We start from the raw sequence: 21467 nt of genomic DNA on the forward strand, positions 1-21467 counted from the left end.
TGGCGGGGCGGGGGGCTGTGTTGTTACTGGGGGTCCAGGGTGCGGAGCAGCAACTCAGTTGCCCTGTGGGCTCAGGGGTGAATACAGGGGTCTCAGCTGCGCTCTGTCCTGATGACAATGGAGAGCTGCCTGTCCATCTTCTCTCTCGCTGTCCTGGTGCTGCACAGCTCAGCCAGTAAGTGTCCTGTCTTTTCCTGTCATGTCTGAAATTTAAGATTAACTGAAATTAAAGTTTAGATGGAAAAGGAGAAAAAAGTGGGTTGAAGAATTTCTCATGTTTATTTGAAAATCACCTTTGCAGGTTATTCAAATTATTAAAAATTAAAATAACTATACTAATTATTATCACTTTTTTTCTGAGTGTGTGAGTGAGGAAGCATAATAGCTGCTTAGAATAGTTTTAGTTTGAGATCTTTGTATTTTATTAATCCTCTACAGAATATTACTAAAATATTATTAAAAGTATTTTAAATATTTTTCATTAAATTTATTAATTTTATTAATTTCATTCAGGTTCTATAACTCAGGAAAAATAATAAATTGCCTAGAACTATTTTATTTTTTTAAATCACCCATATTAATAATAATTCCACATCCATCAACGTACATATAATCATAAGGTTATAGTTTTCGACAGAAAAGGAGCAAAGAATACTGTGGTTGAGAGATTTTATTTTAAATGAAGCTTAAATGAAAAATTGTTCAAAATTATTTTTGTCTGGGTTTGCAAGTTTAGAAAAAAAATACAATCTATGGTAATCTTATTAAATAAATCACAATTAATAATATTGATTGATGCTACATTTACTACACTCATCTCTCCAGTATACCTGTTGGTTAATTAACATGTTATTAATACATAATTTATACACATTTAGAAACTATGCTGTAGAAAACATCTATGTCAGGCTGGGACGAGCAGGTTTTTTGTTGTTGTTGCCATGTTAATCATCTACAGTAGACACTGGTCATTATCACTCTCTTGATAATTTGTGATTTTATGTATAAATGTTATATACAAACTAGTATATAAAATCTATTTTAAAAGTTGTTTACAAATCCTAATCTGTTGCACTAATAATAATAAAATTCTTCATATGTTAGTAGCGGTTTGAGTGATATGCTAGAACATGTGACAAATGAGAAACATGATTCCATAATAATATAATAGCATACAGGCTGATTCAGAAAAATTTAGCCTGGATTGTTCATGGCTTTATTGTGCTCAACTTTGTCTTCTCTATATGGTATTATTAGAGACCGATGTATTAAGAGAAATTAGTGTGTTGGGGAAGACTGGAGTATTATTGAGACACAGATATTGTATTATTACAGACAGATGCATTAACAGAAATCAGTTTATTATTAAAGGCTGGAGAACTTTTAAGTTGCTGATTTATTATGTATTAACAGATATACATACAGTAAATGTGTCATTAAAGATTAAAGTGTTTATGCTAGAGAATTAAGACTTGAGTTTTAATGCAGCCATAAGCTGTGTGACATTCAGTTGCTGTTAAAACAAGTATTTTCTCTAGGTTTTATGAAAACTAGTGTTCTATTGTGATAGAAAGTTATTAGTATGTATTCTTCCTTATAAAGAGATATAATGGAAATTATAAAATGCTGAAAACATAAAATAGTGGAATCCTAGGACAATTGGCTATTACAGTTTTTAAAGGGTTAAAATAAAATTGATATTAGTATTATCTGCTTCATGCAGACAAGGTTTGCTGTGTTAAGACTTTGGAGAGACATACTGTACTGTAAAGGTCACATTTTTAATTGGTGTAGAAGTTAGAAAATGCAGAATTTAATATAAGTTGTGAAAACTTAGTATTGCTGGTGTATTATTAGCAACTGGGGTCGTATTACAAACTTATGTGTAAAAGCAATAATATAACAGTTGCTGGACTATGTCATATTACAACAATAATTTAAAAATGGAAGTTGTGGTTTATACTTTTACAGGATTTGACTGCAATTTCACAACTAAATAATTTAATTTGTGCTTTAGATTTATCTTAGTTACATAAAGACAGGGTGACAGGGCTTATTTTTGGTATATTGTGAAGTTTTATTAACATTTGTTTTCCAATGTGTTGTGTGTGCATCAGAAATTAATAATAAAATGCAAGTACCTAAGAAAGGCTAATACAAATTAAAATTAATACATAATATCATATGACTTAATAAATATAAAAAATAAGCAGGATTTCACTTAGAGATTCATAACCACAGGACTTGTTTTTTTAGCAGTTTTTCAAGACAACATCACAATAATATAAATAGTCACAGTATGTGTGTCCGTGTTAAACCTATCTGGTATTGTTGAGAAATGTTGTGCTTTAATATAATTTAATCAGACAATCATGTGTTCAATTTAGATGTTGAGAGGTAAAGGCAAGAAATACATTGTTCACAGTTCACACAGAGAATGAGGATATACACCTCAAATGCATCTCCTCAGTAGCACAGCAGTGAAGCACCTGGCAGCCACTGACCCCAGTTCCCAGAAACACAAGAACACAAGTCCCAGCTCTCTAAAGTCATTTATTACAGTACCTGTCCACTGTAGTGAATATAACTCCAATTAACACAGGAACACAGTCAATACAGTCACTGTCCACTTTAGTGACAACAGCTCCCAATAACACAGGAACACAGTCATTACAGCCTCTGTCCACCAGACAAGGCCCACTGAAGCCATACAATAATTATAGACATTATCCACTGCAGTGACACAGTACCCAGAAGAATTGTATTTAAAGAGATTTTTTGTTCCGATTTAAATTCAGCTTAATGGATATTTATTTAAATTATAGTGTTATATATGATTTTAAATAAATGTAATTCAATCTGTGAGTCAAGTATTAATTAAGGTCTTTAAAGGTCCAATCTAAAATAAAAATACATTGTTTACATATTTAATGTTTCAAGAGCAAAACAAATTATATAAATGAAAAAGTATTAAAAATAATTGTGATAATGATGGAAATGATCTGATATATTCTTGTCTATTGTAAAAAAATACACATTTTATTTTTTTCAGTTTGTATTTTCATAAATCATACTTTCAAAAACAACATTTTTAAAGATATTCATAAATGTGAGCTTCACCAGTATCTCACACAGTCACTGTGCTGCTAGACTCTCCAGTATCTCACACACAGTCACTGTGCTGCTAGACACTCCAGTATCTCTCACACAGTCTCTGTGCTGCTAGACTCTCCAGTATCTCACACACAGTCACTGTGCTGCTAGACTCTCCAGTATCTCACACACAGTCACTGTGCTGCTGGACACTCCAGTATCTCTCACACAGTCTCTGTGCTGCTAGACTCTCCAGTATCTCACACACATTCACTGTGCTGCTAGACTCTCCAGTATCTCACACATAGTCTCTGTGCTGCTAGACTCTCCAGTATTTCACACACAGTCTCTGTGCCGCTAGACTCTCCAGTATTTCACACACAGTCACTGTGCTGCTAGACTCTCCAGTATCTCTCACACACAGTCTCTGTGCTGCTAGACTCTCCAGTATCTCTCTCACAGCCTCTGTAATGCTAGACTCTCCAGTATCTCTCTCACAGCCTCTGTAATGCTAGACTCTCCAGTATCTCTCACACAGTCTCTGTGCTGCTAGACTATCCAGTATCTCTCACACAGCCTTTGTGCTGCTAAACTCTTCAGTATCTCACACACAGTCTCTGTGCTGCTAGACTCTCCAGTATCTCTCTCACAGCCTCTGTAATGCTAGACTCTCCAGTATCTCTCACACAGTCTCTGTGCTGCTAGACTCTTCAGTATCTCACACAGTCTCTGTGCTGCTAGACTCTCCAGTATCTCTCACACAGAGTCTCTGTGCTGCTAGACGCTCCAGTATTTCACACACAGTCACCGTGCTGCTAGACTCTCCAGTATCTCACACACAGTCACTGTGCTGCTGGACACTCCAGTATCTCTCACACAGTCTCTGTGCTGCTAGACTCTCCAGTATCTCACACACATTCACTGTGCTGCTAGACTCTCCAGTATCTCACACATAGTCTCTGTGCTGCTAGACGCTCCAGTATTTCACACACAGTCACCGTGCTGCTAGACTCTTCAGTATCTCTCATACAGTCTCTGTGCTGCTAGACTCTCCAGTATCTCTCACACAGTCACTGTGCTGCTAGACGCTCCAGTATTTCACACACAGTCACCGTGCTGCTAGACTCTTCAGTATCTCACACACAGTCACCGAGCTGCTAGACTCTCCAGTATCTTACACACAGTCTCTGTGCTGCTAGACTCTTCAGTATCTCTCATACAGTCTCTGTGCTGCTAGACTCTCCAGTATCTCTCACACAGTCTCTGTGCTGCTAGACTCTTCAGTATCTCACACACAGTCTCTGTGCTGCTAGACTCTTCAGTATCTTACACATAGTCTCTGTGCTGCTAGACTCTCCAGTATCTCTCACACACAGTCACAATGCTGCTAGACTCTCCAGTATCTCTCACATACAGTAGTCTCTGTGCTGCTAGACTCTCCAGTATCTCTCACACAGTCTCTGTGTTGCTAGACTCTCCAGTATCACGCACACAGAGTCTCTGTGCTGCTAGACGCTCCAGTATTTCACACACAGTCACCGTGCTGCTAGACTCTCCAGTATCTCACACACAGTCACTGTGCTGCTGGACACTCCAGTATCTCTCACACAGTCTCTGTGCTGCTAGACTCTCCAGTATCTCACACACATTCACTGTGCTGCTAGACTCTCCAGTATCTCACACATAGTCTCTGTGCTGCTAGACGCTCCAGTATTTCACACACAGTCACCGTGCTGCTAGACTCTTCAGTATCTCTCATACAGTCTCTGTGCTGCTAGACTCTCCAGTATCTCTCACACAGTCACTGTGCTGCTAGACGCTCCAGTATTTCACACACAGTCACCGTGCTGCTAGACTCTTCAGTATCTCACACACAGTCACCGAGCTGCTAGACTCTCCAGTATCTTACACACAGTCTCTGTGCTGCTAGACTCTTCAGTATCTCTCATACAGTCTCTGTGCTGCTAGACTCTCCAGTATCTCTCACACAGTCTCTGTGCTGCTAGACTCTTCAGTATCTCACACACAGTCTCTGTGCTGCTAGACTCTTCAGTATCTTACACATAGTCTCTGTGCTGCTAGACTCTCCAGTATCTCTCACACACAGTCACAATGCTGCTAGACTCTCCAGTATCTCTCACATACAGTAGTCTCTGTGCTGCTAGACTCTCCAGTATCTCTCACACAGTCTCTGTGTTGCTAGACTCTCCAGTATCACGCACACAGTCACTGTGCTGCTAGACTCTCCAGTATCTCTCACACAGTCTCTGTGCTGCTAGACACTCCATTATCTCACACACAGTCAAATCAAACAGGAAAAACAAAATACAAATACAATACCAGGTATGATTATAATATGTGTATCCTGTAGACATGGTTATAAGTCTGTACATTGTACATTTTATAACATTGTACAACGTATGTACAAATATATAAATGTATATTGTTTCAATCTTTGCAGGCAGTGCTGATGTGAGGCTGGTGAACAGTGCCAGTCCCTGTGCTGGGAGAGTGGAGATTTATCATGAGTTACAGTGGGGGACAGTGTGTGACGATAGCTGGGATCTCAAAGATGCTGCAGTGGTGTGTAGACAGCTGGGCTGTGGTTCTGCTCTAGAAGCACCAGGAGGAGCTCACTTTGGACCAGGAGTTGAACCAACCTGGCTGGATGATGTTTCCTGCACCGGGCTGGAGTCAGCACTCAGGGACTGTAGATCAGCAGGTTGGAGAGTGGAAGACTGTGGCCATGGGGAAGATGCCGGTGTGATCTGCTCTGGTAGGGTAGTTTACATTCATTTAATTCCAAATACAGTGGTGTGAAAAAGTGTTTGCCCCCTTCCTGATTTCTTATTTTTTTGCATGTTTGTCACACTGAAATGTTTCAGATCATCAAACAAATTGAAATATTAGACAAAGATAACACAAGTAAACACAAAATGCAGTTTTTAAATGAAGGTTTTTATTATTAAGGGAAAAAAAATTCCAAACCTACATCTATTTTTCATCTATTTATGAATGGAACAATAAGAAGTCAAGATTTAAATTGAGAATCTATTACATTTATTTTTTCACATGAAGTTGGTTTATTTTCATAGGGTAGTAAGTTTAATTCTCACAGGCACCAGGTTCAGTGACAGTGAGCAATGAGCTGCACTATGAGAGATTACCTGCTCAGACTGACAGCCTTAGGTTCTCTATTGCAGGTTTTGTGAGGCTGGTGAATGGACACAGTCTCTGTTCTGGGAGAGTGGAGGTGAATCTCAAGAACACCTGGACCTCAGTGTGCGACTCTGACTTTGACTGGCAGGATGCAGAGGTTGTCTGTCGGGAGCTGGACTGTGGGGCTCCTTCAGTGATATGCAGAGGCGCTCATTTCCGACAGGGCCAGGGTCTAGTCAGGTCAGAGCAGTTCCAGTGTACAGGACAAGAGTCCAAACTACAGCACTGCCCCACTGCAGCCAGGCCAGAGCAGAGCTGCTCCCAGAGCAGAGCTGTGGGTCTGACTTGCACAGGTAAGATAAAATCACTTGACTAAAGGAGAGGTCTTGTCATTTGTGACACAACCCAGGGTATTGCAGAGGCGATGTATAAGAGTTGTGTAGGACTAGTGTAGCACTGATGTTGGACAGTCCTTATGTCATTGTTTCAGTAGCCCGCCAGGTGTGTATACCCCTAAAGGGGTATAAGAAAATAGCAGATTATAACGGCAGTGTAACGAACAGTTCTTTCCGGACCCTATGCGGACGACACAGTCCGACGGAGTGGGGAAACACTAGGGAAACGTCATGCAGGAAAACGGGGCTGAAGACAAGGGGGCGTGTCCAAGGTGCGCTGGTGCACGGGGGAGGTGTGGCCGAGGCGAACAATCCGAGAGTAGTCCTTAGGGAAAATCCAAAACGCAAGGGTAAGTCCAAAACCAGGAGGTCCATCAGAGCAAGAATTAAAAAACCACGAAGGCCGGGTCGGAACCGGCGGACGGGGAACAGGAACGGGAACCAAGATTAAAACCTTAACGGGACCAGGCACTTCCAGGTCCCGGACTCGCACGATATGGAAATCAGATGCTGAGCCCGGAAGAGCGTCAGTGCCTGGCTTTTAAGGTGGGCAGGGAATGGGGAGCAGGTGCATAGAATACAGTCTTGAGTGAAAGGGCTGGAGCACCCTTAAGGAGGGGGAATTAATATCGTGACAGGCAGAGGCGATGGAAGTTTCTGCCTGGGCTGTATTGTGAAATATACACCTACAACCTGTGCTGTGGCCACAACTGCCCCTCACCCTGAGGCTGGAAAAACCTCCAAGCCTGTGCTGTGTCGAAGCCTGTTTTAATAGCAGTAACCTGTCCTTCAGCTCTCAGACTGAGTGGAAAAATAAGTAGGTGGTGCTGTAGCAGGTAGCTGCTCTTCAGCCCTGAGGCTGAGAAAGGTCTATGTGATGGCAGTGGCTGTTACAGGTATAGCAAGTTTTACTTGTAGGTCGTCCTTAACTCACTATCTGCTGGTATTGCAGTCTATTTTCTCATCTGTTAGGTATTTGCTGGAGGTCAATTTTTGTTTTTGTTTTTGTTAGTCAGATTAGGACAAGGAGTTAGCCGGAAGACTTTCCTTTTTGTGTTTGTTGTGTTTTCGGGTTCACAGCTAGTTACTTTTTTATTTTTCTTATTGATAGGACCTCACATGTACAGTAACTGTGGGACTAGTTAAATAACGCTGTACCTGAAATTGTAAAATCACCTACTACTCTGGTTTGTTTTTTCAAAAACAGGCACAAGTGCTGTTTGTTTTTGGTCTTTTTTGCGGCTCATTGTCAGCCACAACGGGCACACCTGCACACTCTCTAAGTTTTGGGAAGGCTAGGTGGGAGCATAACACAACGCTCTTCTTCAGGTCTAAGGCTGGGGTAGTAGTGATGAAAAATAAAAGTGAAAGCCTTCAGCTCGGAGGCTGATGATCGGGCAGTATTTGTTCTGCGTCTTCTTCTCCTGCTTGTCCTTCCTGGTTTCATCAGGCCTGGAGCAGGGAGCACATTGTCTCCTGTGAGCTTCACATCACTATCTTAGGTACTGGGAAAGCTTGGCAAAAATAAAGGAGTCCCTGGGAAAAGTAACACATCTTGAAGAAGCCTTAACATGGCATCACAATATTTGTTCTTAGTCAAAGCTTTCTGTTGGTCTCTCGGTCACTGAGAGCTGAATGTTACAGTTTTTTCATCTTATTGATTTTTTTTTATTGTTGTATTTCATGTGCCCTGTTATGGTATCATGCTGATGAAGTTCTCTCCTATCTGCAGGATACACAGGGTTCAGGCTGGCGAACGGCTCGGACTCCTGCTCTGGACGAGTGGAGCTGCAGTACGACAGTAAATGGGGGACAGTGTGTGATCAGTGCTGGGACCTCACAGATGCCAGTGTTCTCTGCCAGCAGCTGGGCTGTGGGGAGGCTGTAGCAACACCAGGACAGGCCTGGTTTGGACAGGGCAGTGGACCAGTATGGGCTGATGAGTTTGATTGCAGGGGGAATGAGAGCCGTCTCTCAAACTGCTCTGTCTCCTCATGGGGGAGAGCAGGGTGCTCTCATGGACAGGACGCAGGAGTCATCTGCTCTGGTGAGAATGCAACCATCAAACCAATTTACATCTTGATAATTAAACATGTTAACTACTAAAAATATATGAACTCGGGACATGCAGCCATTACATGCAGAATGTAAATGTGATTTCGACACATTGCTGGTGCTCCACTTCCATCAATCTGTTGGATCCTAGTGAAAAATTGTCTTTTAAATTGAAATTCCAACCGTTTTCTAACAGCTTCATCCAATTTAGAGTCATGGGGGAGTTGGAGCCTAACCAAGCAAACAACAGGAGAAAGTGATACCAGTCCGTCACAGTGCACACACAGACACAAACACACACCGATACCTGGGGCAGTTATCCCAAAATCTAAATAACCTGTCAGAATGTTTCTGGACTGTGGTAGGGAATCCACGTGAACATGGGAAGAACATGTAGGTCATTAGTGCTGTGAGGCAAGCAATGTTAACTACTGCACCACAATGCCATCCAATAAATGAAACATGATGTCCAAACATTTTGTTGAAAAACTGTTAATAATTAACATTGGGTGGAGTGGTGGCTCTGCGGCTAAGGATCTGTGCTTATGGCTGAAAGGTTGCTGGTTCAAATCCTGTGACTGGCAGAGGAATCCTACTCTGTTGGGCTCCTGAGCAAGGCCTGTAACCTCAACTGCTCCAGGGGTGCTGTACAATGGCAGATCCTATGCTCTCTCCCTGTCTGTGTGTGTCTCATGGAGAGCAAGTGGGATATGTGAAAAGATAATTCCTAATGCAAGGAATTGTTTAGGGTTAATAAAGTGATATTATTATTATTTAAAAACAATGCTTCTTGAGGTTGAACACATGGATGTGTCATGTTAATTTTACCAAAAGATAACGATGAAATCAGTCAGGTATGAACAAATTTTCCATCCTTTCACCTGGACAAAACAAATTCTCCATCTCCGTGGGCTGGTTTTATGGTACTGATATCTGACTGACAATAAAACGTGATGTTCATTTATTTTTTAGATTCATCCTTGTCAGCTCTAGATGGTGGAGTCCGGCTGTCAGGAGGAGAGAGTCACTGTGATGGCCGGGTGGAGGTTCACTACAACAGCACCTGGGGGACACTCCTCCAGCACTCCTGGGGCTACAGAGAGGCCTCTGTGGTCTGCAGACAGCTGGGCTGTGGCTCAGTGGTGCAAATATACAACTCCTCTCTGTATGAGACAGGCGACAGTGCTGTGTGTCTAACAGGTATTCAGTGCTCTGTAGTACAAGTCTATAACTCCTCTCTGTATGGGACAGTGACAGTACTGTGTGTCTGACAGGTATTCAGTGCTCTGTAGGACAAGTCTATAACTCCTCTCTGTATGGGACAGTGACAGTGCTGTGTGTCTGACAGGTATTCAGTGCTCTGTAGTACAAGTCTATAACTCCTCTCTGTATGGGACAGTGACAGCACTGTGTGTCTGACAGGTATTCAGTGCTCCGGGGATGAGTCTCACCTGGTGAACTGCAGTTCTCCACAGACAGTTAGCTGCAACACTGGACAGGATGTTGCCCAGCTCTGCTCAGGTAGGAGCCATTCAAAGTATTTTTGACTGTTATCATATGCAGATTGATATGTAGGACATAAAAGACAAACCCTAAAAGATTTGTCACAAAATATAACAGCTGGACCTGTTAAGAGTTAAAATATTGTATGAAGTGATATTTGTTCCTATTTTAAGTCTTTTGTCCATTAATATAGACTGATAATAGAGCTGGGATAAATGTTTCCTGAAACTTGAGCATGTCTGTAGAAGAAGCTCTGTATATTGTTCGATCCAATCATCCCTTTCTGTAGAGATGCAGTGTTTTGTCATCAGGTTAATGCACTGCTGACCACAGATGTGAGGCCTGTGCTTCTAATTCATTAAGATCTCCTTTCTTGCAGTTGTGAGCAACAGAGATGAAAACTGAGAATATTTGCATGACAAGTCAATACATTAATAAAGAACAATGAAACTCTACAGCCTAAGGAAACAAACATTTTATCTATTCATTTTTTTGAAAGAATGATTGGTGGGCATTACCAGAACATATGGATGTAGATGCACTTACTACATCATAAGCATTGAAAAGTACTGGTTTATTAGGTCCATAAAAACAATCTTTTAGTTGTATTAATGATATATAATGTTTTATCTTGAATGGGCTGGATTTCCATTGATATAACAAGAAAATAAACATTAAAACATTCAGAATCTGTCACGCCCGACATCCCTCCCTAGAGGGCGCTTCACTGCTCCCATTATTGTTCGTGTGATTAAGCTCTCCAGGTGTACCCTTTTAGTGTTATTATTTAAGACCAGCTCTTCCAGTCCTCGGGGCTCATCATTAGGGTAAGATGTCGCGAGGCCCGCCTAGCACCAGGACACCCTACGCCCGTCTCCTGAGGGCATAGGCCTCATCCCCGACACCTCCCGCTTCCTGAGCCCGGGGTCTGGAGGATCTCGCCCTGTCACCCTTGGACCTCCATGTTTTGTTTGTCCGTGTGCTCCCCCCTCCCGGGGATTTTAACTTTGTTGCGTCCCAGGATGGATTTCTAGTTGATGGACTCTCGGACTGTGCTTTGACCTGCCTTTGGACCCGTTTGGATTTGGATGCCGTTTTGTCTTCCTCGTACACTGTCTCACGGACTGTCACTATTATTTTGTGCACTATTAAACCCCTGTGTGTTCCTTTTTACCACGCCTCCTGTTTTCTCCAGCTCTTACCGCATCGCATAGGGTCTTCTACAAGATCTGACATGGATTTCAGTCCGTGTTCGTGACATAATCTTAACAAATCCATTGGAGATGGAGTCTCAGGTTGTCACAGAATCCAGGGGAAATTTCCGCCTGGAAGAAAGTGCCCTTAAACATCTTGGGGTGCAATATCTTGTGAAGTATAGACAGTAGAGGCCTGGACCAGGGCTTGAATTGAAGCTAAACCCTTGGATATTAAACCTGAATCATCACATTTCTCATATGTCTTAGTGACATAGGCAGTGCTAGAGAGGCTATATATAGGATTTAAGCAGTAAAAAAGAAGACTTCTTACAAACTGATTGCTAGAATCTGATTGATCTGCACTTGACTGACATGCAGGCAATGAAGATTAAACAAAAACTTGTTTTTTGCTCAGCATTGCCCCAAACAGCAATGATATCTCTCTAAGCCTCAGAATGGTCAGAATTCATTGACTTATAGCTATTTCTATTCGGGTTTTCTACAGACACTTAGTTTGAAGACAGGGTAAAAATCCATAGTTTACCCCTTGTTATATAAAACATTTTTCCCTTATAACTCTATAATCTGAAATCCTCTATGATGCATAAACAGGCTAACCAGAGAATTACCCTGCATCCTAAATGAACAGAATATGTTCTCACTAATATAATGCCGAAAAGTGAATGAAAATCTACTTTCTATTCTAAACCTCCAACTAGGAGAGAATGCCTTTAGCCTGAGGATTGCACAATAAAGGAAACCTGAAAATGTTTTAATGTTCTTAAATTACAAGACTGCAAGGTCTCTTAAACAAGGTTCACATTATTTAACTTGAATTTTATCTCCAGTTCTTCTTGTCTGACATGCCTCCTCTCTCTTCCTTCCTTCAGTTACCTCTCTCTTCTTTCTCTTTGTTTATATTTTATCCTGTGAATTAAGTCTGATGACAACTCTAATAAGGAGGTAATTCGAGTAAACCAAAAGATTCACTTTGTTCCTCTGTGCTTACCAGTTCTGCAGATATGTAAACTAATATTTTTGAGACTCCTAACTTTTTTTTAAGAGTCAACGTTAGCTTGAATGACACCACTCCAGCCATAATGATATATATGTCTCTTTCCTAGCCCAGCACTCCCTCAGGCTAGATGAGGTAGGAGGTAATTGTATCAGCAATGTTTATAGAAATTCACACCTGAAGAAGGCTCCACGGCCGAAACGTTGTGTTTTTTTTCTTCTTTTTTTCAGCATGGAATAAACCTATTGTTCCTTTGCAGCCTACGCATGCTGATGCAGCTACCCACCTGAACTACTATGTTTATAGGAATGTGTCTTTATCATTTGGTCCTGCCTCTCTCCTAGCCCAGCGCTCCTTAAGGCTGGTTGGAGCAGGAGGCGATTGTGCTGGGAAGCTGGAGGTTTATCACAATGGCTCCTGGGGGACAGTCTGCGATGACTCCTGGGACCTGGCAGACTCTCAGGTGGTGTGCAGGCAGCTCCAGTGTGGGACGGCCCTCAGTGCCCCAGTGCCAGCCTCCTTCAGCCAGGGAACTGGACCCATCTGGCTGGACGAGGTGGGCTGTATGGGGAACGAGTCGTCTCTGTGGGAGTGTCCTTCAGCAGGGTGGGGACAGCATGACTGTGGACACAAGGAGGATGTGAGAATCCTGTGTTCAGGTAAACGAACGAAAAAAAAAATCATCCATATTCTCGAATTCCACAACGTGGATATGGTTTGCATTTGGAGTGCTTAAATATATCCTATTGAGGAAAATTCAATTCAATACAGTTTAGTTTTATTTGTATTTTTTCAATGGACATTGTTACAAAGCAGCTTTACAGATTTCCAGGCCTGAACCAAGGCTCGAAAGGGGGAGCCTATCCTCCTCTGTTAATTAAAATGAACAGACATGGTGAAAAAGATAGTATTTTTATTTCAGTAATGTGTAGTGAGGTCCAGCAGTGTCTGGAATGTTCAGTAGTTTCCTTTGGTTGAAATTTCTCTGGGAAGTTGAGTTCGACAGGTAGAAGGAGCTGGACTCTGGGCCTGGCTTCCTAACACTCCACCTCAGAATAGACAAGAAATAAAGTATTAGTGAATGACAACGAAAACAGAAATTGGTAGGTTGCGTGGCTTGCTTTTCCTTAATATTTATCCGAAGGCTAGACTGAACAAATATGTTTTTAACCCAGATTTGAACACTGGGAGTGCGTCTTAATTCCACACATCTGCGGGGAGGCTATTCCAGAATTGGGGACCTCTATGAGAAAATGCTCTGTTGCCAGCTGTGACTTTTTTAATTCCAGGAACAACTAGGTAACCTGCTCCTTGTGATTGAAGTGTACGAGAGGGATTATAAGGGACTAAAAGATCACTCAAATATTTTGGGCCAAGATCACGCAAAGCTTTGTAAAAAGAGACTAAGATATAGTTATGATACAGCTGGGAATGCTGTAGAACCACACAGTCCTGTCACCTTCATATCAACTGTGTTATTGTACAGCTGTCCTTGTTTCATTACGTGAGTCAGTTATAACTGGATTAGTACGGGAAACGAGACTTGTTGCTGTTCACATTGTTTGCTTGTAGTTTCTTACCAGTTCAGAATGAAATGCTGTCTTGTCAGGGTTTGTTTCCTTTGACTTTCCGTGCTGTCTTGATAGATCACACTCTCCTGAGGCTATCTGCAGGCTGTTCAGGACAGGCAGAGGTTTACTACAATGGCACCTGGGGCAGCATCTGTGCCAACAGCATGACAGACACTACAGCTGCAGTGATCTGTAAACAGCTGGGCTGTGGAGACAAGGGCACCACCAGAGAGACAAACTCCAGGCTGAGCCCTGATCCCAAATGGCTGGACTTTGTCTCCTGCCGCAAACACGACTCCACCCTGTGGCAGTGTCCCTCCTCCCCCTGGGGTCAGAATGACTGCACAGACCGAGAAGTGGCTAACATCACCTGCTCAGGTACAGAGGGAAGAGTAATGCTCTGTAAATTAGTGTTTTGCCATATTTAGAACAGACAAAAGCTTTAAACTGAATTCTTATTAATTTATATCCAAACATGTATAAAAATGAAAGCAATGTCATTGTTATTCATTTTATAATAATAATGTTTTTATATGATTATTAATCTTTGAAGGTCCTAGAAAAGAAGCTGACAGAAGCACTCCAGCCCCTCAGGAAGAGCAGCCTCAGCTGTACTGCCCAGGTGAGTTCAGTGTGTAAAACAGTCAGAGACACTGCAGCCCTGAGCTGAGGAACAGTAACCATACAGCTCTCTTCTAGAGCCACTCAGTACCTCACTGATCTCTACTACAGTCACTGAGCTAAATACACTCAGTAACCTCTCTGCTCTCATCTACAGTCACAGATCTAATGACACTCAGTAACCTCACTGTTGACTTTCAGTCCCCCTGGCTCTGCGCCTGGTTGGAGGCACTAACTGCTCTGGCCGGGTGGAGCTGCGGTATGAGGGCTCCTGGGGGACAGTCTGTGACGACTCCTGGGACCTGCAGGATGCCCAGGTGGTCTGCAGATAGCTGGGCTGTGGGGACGCAGTGAGTGCAGCAATAGAGGCCTCATTCGGACCAGGAAACGGCGCCATCTGGCTGGACGAGGTGAACTGCACAGGCAGTGAGCTTCACCTGTGGGACTGCTGTCACTCTGGACTGAATCAGAGCGACTGTCGACACAAGGAGGATGCAGGGGTTACCTGTACAGGTGAGGATAGTCTTAGAACTGTAGATAAACAAGGTAGCAGATCAATGGAGAAGTTAGACTGATGTCACCCATACTCTATCACTGCTTAATATCTAACTGAACCAACTAAGATCATCAGTCACAAGATTTGGATGTTTTGTAGCCATGTGTGTGTGAACAGCACTAGGCTTTAATTCCGAACAAGACACCATTCATCCAGCAATCCTAGATTTGACCTCAAGGAACAAATATAAAGATTTTCTTTTTAAGACCACTGTGGATTCAACCTGCTGTAAAACCAAAGACAAAATAATGACAGTTCTCCTATCTCTTTTACAGGTTTGTCAGAGACAACAGCCAGTCCAGCAACAGCTACAGGTGAACAGAAATCTTCCTTGTCATTGATAACTCCTGTCTTTCTGTCTCTTCAGATTCCCAGTGTAGCTGTAGTGTCTCCTCTCCTCCTTAAGTGTGAAGATCAGTGTCTCTTCAGATTCCCAGTGTTGTTGTAGTGTCTCCTCTCCTCTCTCAGAGTGAAGATCAGTGTTTTCAGATTTCCAGTGTAGATCTTGTGCTAGTGTCCTCTCTTTCCTCACTGATTTAGTGACAGTCCTGATGGGTTAGATTGGGAGTCCTTAACTATTCTTCATTGATCTTGGGTTCACCCTGAAGCCATGATAGCCACATATCGGAACAGGAGGAGAACAGGACATGTGTCGAAGTGTATACAGTATGAGCCCAAGAGCACCTCTCCTGATCCCTGTTCATCCATTGTCTCCCCCTCTCTCAGGCAGAACCAGGACAACAACCCAGACACAGCCACTGGGAGGCCTGTCTGCCTCGCCCCTGGTCCTCCTGCTGCTGGGGGCTCTGCTCTTCGTGGTGCTGGCCCTGTTAGTGGGGCAGCTGATCCAGAACAGGAATCTGAGAAAAGGTAGGGAGGGAACTCTCCATCCACATAGTGACCTCTAGTGGTCATTTCTGTCAATCACATGGAGTTGATATTTATATAATTACCTTTTCCTCACACAGCCCTATCTAAAGGAGCACTTGCCCCCTATCATGATGCCGTTTACGAGGAAATAGAGTACAAACTGGCCAGAGAGGGAACCTACAGTGCCCCCAGGAGAGGTGAGTGGAGAGAGTCTTCAGGAGTGATTAGTCTCCATCTTCTGAGGAAGATCTGAGGGCTTAACACTTGTAGAAAATCTCACCATAGTGGTTTTAAAATCTGTAGAGTTTCATTTCCCAACTGCTGTCAAAGTAAGTGAAGAAAAGCATCATAAACTCTGTGTTTCTGTTGACAACCTGGCTTCTCTCCCAGTAAGAGACAGTGCTGACTGACTGTAGGAATTTTTTTTTCTCAACTGGTGTCAAAGTAACTGACACCACAGTTCACAGTTCCTGATCTGCCTTATACACACAATCTCTGAGATACTGTTCACACCCTGGCTTCTTCCACAGCCAGTGGAAGACAATGAGTCTGCTGTCTGACTGCAGGTAATACTTATCTGTCCTCCTGTTCACAGGGAGATTCCTCTCTGATGAGCTGCCCTCTGGATACGATGATGTGGAGGACAGTGAGGGAGACCCAGTACCAGGTGAGGGGAGATGGAGTCAGGGGGCTCAGTGTGGGAGTGAGGAGGTCTTCAGTCCAGTGCTCACTCTCACCTCAAACCAGGCTGACGTTTAGAGAACTTATGTAGAAAATCCTGAATTATATAAATATAACCACACGTGTTTGATACTTTATAAAGTCTGTTTTTCAGTGTTGCCTCACACTAGCCTTATCTCAGCAAATCATAGATGCTGAGCAAAACTAGACCTGGTCAATACTGGGGTGGTAAACAGGGTGCTGCTCTAATTGGTTTTGATAGAAAATGAGACTGCGGAACAGCATGCTGTAAAAACGGCCTTTCAGATCAGATAAATCAGCGACCCTAGAGTTTTGGCTTAACTATACACCACAAAACATTTAAAATCACACTTTCCAATTACTTTGCAGCTCTATGGTCAAAGTAAGTCTGAGTCCTGAAGTGTAAATTATCTGTCTCTCTGTGTGGTTCAGGAGACTCGATAACCTCTCTGAAAGAAGAGATCCCAGAGTACTATGATGATGCTGTAACTGTACCTCAGAGTCCAGATGCCTTGTCAGGTGGGTTATTTCAGTCCAATCACATGGGGAAACTCTGCACCAATCCCACAGAGTCTGAATCTCTCTACTCTTTCTTGGATCTCAGCCTCTGAATACGGAGTCTGTACTATTCTGTACCAGTTACATGAATCTGACTCTCTCTCTGTGATCTCAGCCCTGCACACTCAGTCTGGGTCACTGCTGCCAGTGTCCGGCTCCTCTTCAGTATCTCATAGGGTTCACATCACCACCCTCTCTGTCCAAATACAGCCAAACTTTCTCTGCCCTGTTTTCCTTCAACATCTTATTTGAAAATCTAGGAATTGTTTTACATTTATTACAGTTGTGAATAGGACTGGAAATCAGGTTCCCCCTGATCTCCTGTACTTAGAGCCTGGAGTTTTAGATCCTGTGTGATGTTCAGTTAATCAGTGTGTTCTGATGAGCTCCAGCAGTCCTGTGCTCTAGATAACTCAGTGTGCTGATGTGTGACAGTGAAGCTGTGCTCTGTGTGCTTTAGGAAAGCTGATGTCCTCTGTGAAAGAAGAGGCCCCTGAGTACTATGATGATGCCATCACTGTGCCCCAGAGTCCAGACACTGTGTCAGGTGAGTTATTATAAATAAGACTAAGGAGTACCCCCTGTACCAGCCCACAGTAGCCTTTGTCATTAGAAATTAGTCTCAACCTAATTTCATATCTGCAAATAAACACTACCTAGAAGAGAAAAGGTCTCTGACAGGCCAGTCTGTGTCAGAATGACAGAGCCATTACTGACCTGCTCTTCTGTTCACAGGGAGACTCCTCTCTGATGAGACACCCTCTGGGTACAGTGATGTGTTCAGCAGTGAGGAAGACCCCACTTCAGGTAAAAGGGGCTACAGCCAGGGGGCTCAGTGTGGGTTAGGTAGTTCAGGGATGGGAAAGATAACCTCCAGTAATCCATCTCTGTTGCACTGTCATCCAAGACAGGGGGGAATCAGTCATTTTGCAGTAGCGGTAGGTTCACTCTGTCATGTCCTACAAGGAACAATAACAGCCAATAAAGACTGAGAGACCTGAATTGTACAAAGTTAGATCACAAAGATCACAGTGTCACTGAAACCCACCTACTGACACACCTAGCCAATCAGATTTAAATTGATTTAAATTGATCAGCAGCTGATTAATGATGAGTGAATGAGGTCTGGGCAGAACAAAGCTTTAGATTCCCCAAGACCAGGAATTCTGTTCTCTGACTGCAGAGAGAATTACTAGGCTCAGAAATTACTAGGTCTTCCTCACTGTGGTTTTAGACTTCATAAGTATAAGTGAATTCTACACTGAATCATCAATTCTTCCAAAAAGATACAATTTAATTAAAAAAACCTATTAAACGCTTTTGAGTACAATATTGTTACATCTATTCTGTAAACTATAACTGTTAGTCGTCCACTAATAGCCATTGATATCAAAGCAGACTACTTCTCAGATACAGTATGTTCTATTATGCTTATTGTTTGTTATGCAAATTATGATTATATCAATAAATTGTATATGGTCTGGTTAGAATACATGTGTGAGACTATAGATTATTATGTTTGATTAGTTTCTAAAAGTCTACAAGTACTCTCAAAATATACTACTATAATTTTTTATTGTTACAGAAAATTAAAATCCCCATTCACTACACTATTGTGACTATGTAAGTGTTTTAAAAAATCTAGGTACACCTGGGTAATGTCATCAATTCCAATTCCAATTACAGTACATGGCTAGTGGCTGCAAAGCAAGGAGATGTTTGCTGAGATGCTGAGGTGTGAGATTCAGAGATCAAAGCAACCATAAAGTTCTGGGTAAATGATTGTCAATCAACTGTCCAGGAATGATAGAAGGCGAGAGCTACTTCTTGCTTCTACTACTTGTCCAGATCAACTGGAAAGACCAGACTGGAGTTTAGTCTTTGAACCTCATAAAGAGAGCTTGCCTTTCTGTTGTTTTTAGAAACTTTTATTTCTTTTTTATATAATCCCTTTTATATTTTTTTCAAAATAAGTGCCTATCCTGGCTAGTGGGAGCATCTTTAGAACAGGGAGATAGGTTCCCATTCATTTTGTAGCAATTGGGTTCACAAAGAAAGAGATTTAACTGTAGGTTGTAATGTCTTTGGTTTAGAAGGTTTGGTTTATCTCTTTCTTTTATGTAGGTGTTCTGTAAAAGCTGAACACTTAGTAGCAGTTTGAGGATTTTCTGGGTGTTTAGGATGTAGGTGTCTAAACTATTACTTTCTCTCAACTATTACTTTTTTTCAATAAAGCTGTTCCAAAGAACAAATCTCTTATGTGCCTTTAACTATACCAAATGCTTGGGTATATTCTTGGCAAAATCTTTAAAAGTTGGGGGTTATGATTAATTTATTTTTTAATTTATCTACTCAGTCATTTTTGATATTCACAATTTTCATAATCCTAATAAGTAACAATATTATTTCAATAACTGGCTCATTTGACAAATCATGAGTTTGTCTCTCTGTCAGGTGTCCTCCAGCCTGGCCCCGGAGTGGACAGGGTCCTGCCCACACTGCCCTCTGAAGAAGGAGCCCCTGCCCCTGACAGGACTGACTACGATGATGTTGGGGATGACTCTCAGGGAGAGGATGGGCGCTGTGAGACTGACAGAGCTGTCTGGGAGAACCTCCTCCAGCAGGTCTAGACACAGAAGAGCTTCACCAACAGAGTCACAGTCTTACAACAGTTCTGAGCACTGAGACTGTCTGTGACCTGAGTCCACTTCACTCCACTGCTTCCACACTGACACTGTCTGTCACCTGAGAGCTCTGACCAGTGAGTCACTGTCCTCATTGACTTTGTCTACAGGACCTGCAGTTTGTGTTTTAAAACAGGGAGACCTTAAAGTTCCCTATTCCATTCAGTCTTTTTTCTTGTACAATATGATATGTTTCTGAAATAAAACTATTAATTGATATAGAATTCTGAATGTAACATTTCTGATGTGCAGAAATGTATAGACATTTTCTTAACGTTTCCTTTTTAAAAATAAACCTTTTAAAACCATTTTGTCATTCATTTGTAATTTCTTAATTTTGTACAATTAAAGACTTTTAATTAAATAAATAAGGAACCTTTGGCCACTCACAATGATAAAATCAACCCCAGAAGGAGAGAATGTCTAAATGTTTGTGATCAATTCATAAGTATGATTTAATCCACACAAGGAACAAAAGGCACTGTCGACAGAGCCAGATACAACACAACCAAAGAGACAACCTGGCTGTTATTTACATTCCCTTCAAATCAAAAGGTTAAGATAGATAGATACTTTATTGATCCCATGAGAAGAAATTGCATCTATCTATCTAAGACTCCTTGTCCTGCCTTCAGGAGCTGCTCAATTTAAAACGCAGCATCCCACAGCACTAGAGACACCCCAATATTCACTTTATACTGCACTTCAAACCATAGGTATTTTATAGCACCCAGATTGACCAGTACAGAGCACTAGATACAGTAAAACATCTTCATATTTGAAAGAAATGTGAGTGTTTTGCACATTTCAAGCTACAACAAGTAAACATTTGAGTACCTAAGTCAATATCACCTGGAATGATCAATAATGACCAACATCGGCAACTTCCAAGAAAATCATTTTCACTCATTGAATTTGATCTTCATACTCACCTTGCATTCTCAGCTATAATACTTCAAAATTACATTGCATATTTGGTGGAAAACTTCACAAATCTGTACAATTGTATTTTAATATCTTGGTATATGTACCTTCATTTTAATATACATGTAAGCATAAATGCTGTTCAGTATATTGTACTTTTGTTGTACTTTTTAAAACATTTTACCTGAGGACGCAAGGGTACTGTTATATCTTGTGATACATGCAAGACATCAGTAAAAGAAGGTGAAATTTTAATAAAATTGGTGAGTAAAAGAAAACCACAATTTGTATGAGATTATCCCTCGATATCAAAGATCAATTGAAGGATTTGAAGAAACTATCAAAGAAACAACAGCAATAGCAGATGATTTGGGTTTTGAACCAATGATTACACCTCAATAATCAATTCGTCTTCAAAAAAAGAAGAGACAGGCATGTTTTGAGCCTCATAATGATCCTCTTCTGGATCCACAAGAAATATGTTTTGGATGTACTTATAACTTCCATCGAAGAGAGATCTCATCAGTTGCATGCAATTAAAACTTTTGACTTTTTGGATGGTATT

At 41.7% G+C, this 21467-nt stretch overlaps 1 protein-coding gene and 1 long non-coding RNA gene across 2 annotated transcripts in view; one reads left to right on the forward strand and one right to left on the reverse strand.

Annotated features, from left to right (window-relative positions):
* The window catches only part of LOC148669316 (uncharacterized), a 209257-nt gene that overhangs the window by 161601 nt on the left and 26189 nt on the right, over window positions 1–21467 (reverse strand). The gene's annotated exons all lie outside the window — the stretch shown is intronic.
* Window positions 118–19924, forward strand: LOC148669354 (scavenger receptor cysteine-rich type 1 protein M130-like). The gene is made up of 13 exons (XM_088632949.1): window positions 118–175; window positions 6297–6605; window positions 8380–8694; window positions 9690–9902; window positions 10125–10223; window positions 12761–13144; window positions 14099–14365; window positions 14993–15121; window positions 15891–16034; window positions 16630–16701; window positions 17169–17255; window positions 17755–17841; window positions 19749–19924. Exons 1-13 carry the CDS (start codon window positions 118–120, stop codon window positions 19922–19924), a joined length of 2340 nt encoding a protein of 779 aa, XP_088489075.1.

Source organism: Lepisosteus platostomus, chromosome 5 (assembly GCF_059453375.1).
Source record: "Lepisosteus platostomus isolate fLepPlt1 chromosome 5, fLepPlt1.hap1, whole genome shotgun sequence".
NCBI classification, from domain to species: domain Eukaryota; kingdom Metazoa; phylum Chordata; class Actinopteri; order Semionotiformes; family Lepisosteidae; genus Lepisosteus; species Lepisosteus platostomus.

What these genes read in the sequence shown, in the direction of transcription:
- LOC148669354 (XM_088632949.1), top strand. Translation starts at nt 118, where the DNA reads ATGGAGAGCTGCCTGTCCATCTTCTCTCTCGCTGTCCTGGTGCTGCAC. An exon ending in CAGTGCTGTGTGTCTAACAG is followed by an intron (nt 9,903 to 10,124) that starts GTATTCAGTGCT and finishes TGTGTCTGACAG; the next exon opens with GTATTCAGTGCTCCGGGGAT. An exon ending in TGAGGGAGACCCAGTACCAG is followed by an intron (nt 16,702 to 17,168) that starts GTGAGGGGAGAT and finishes TGTGTGGTTCAG; the next exon opens with GAGACTCGATAACCTCTCTG.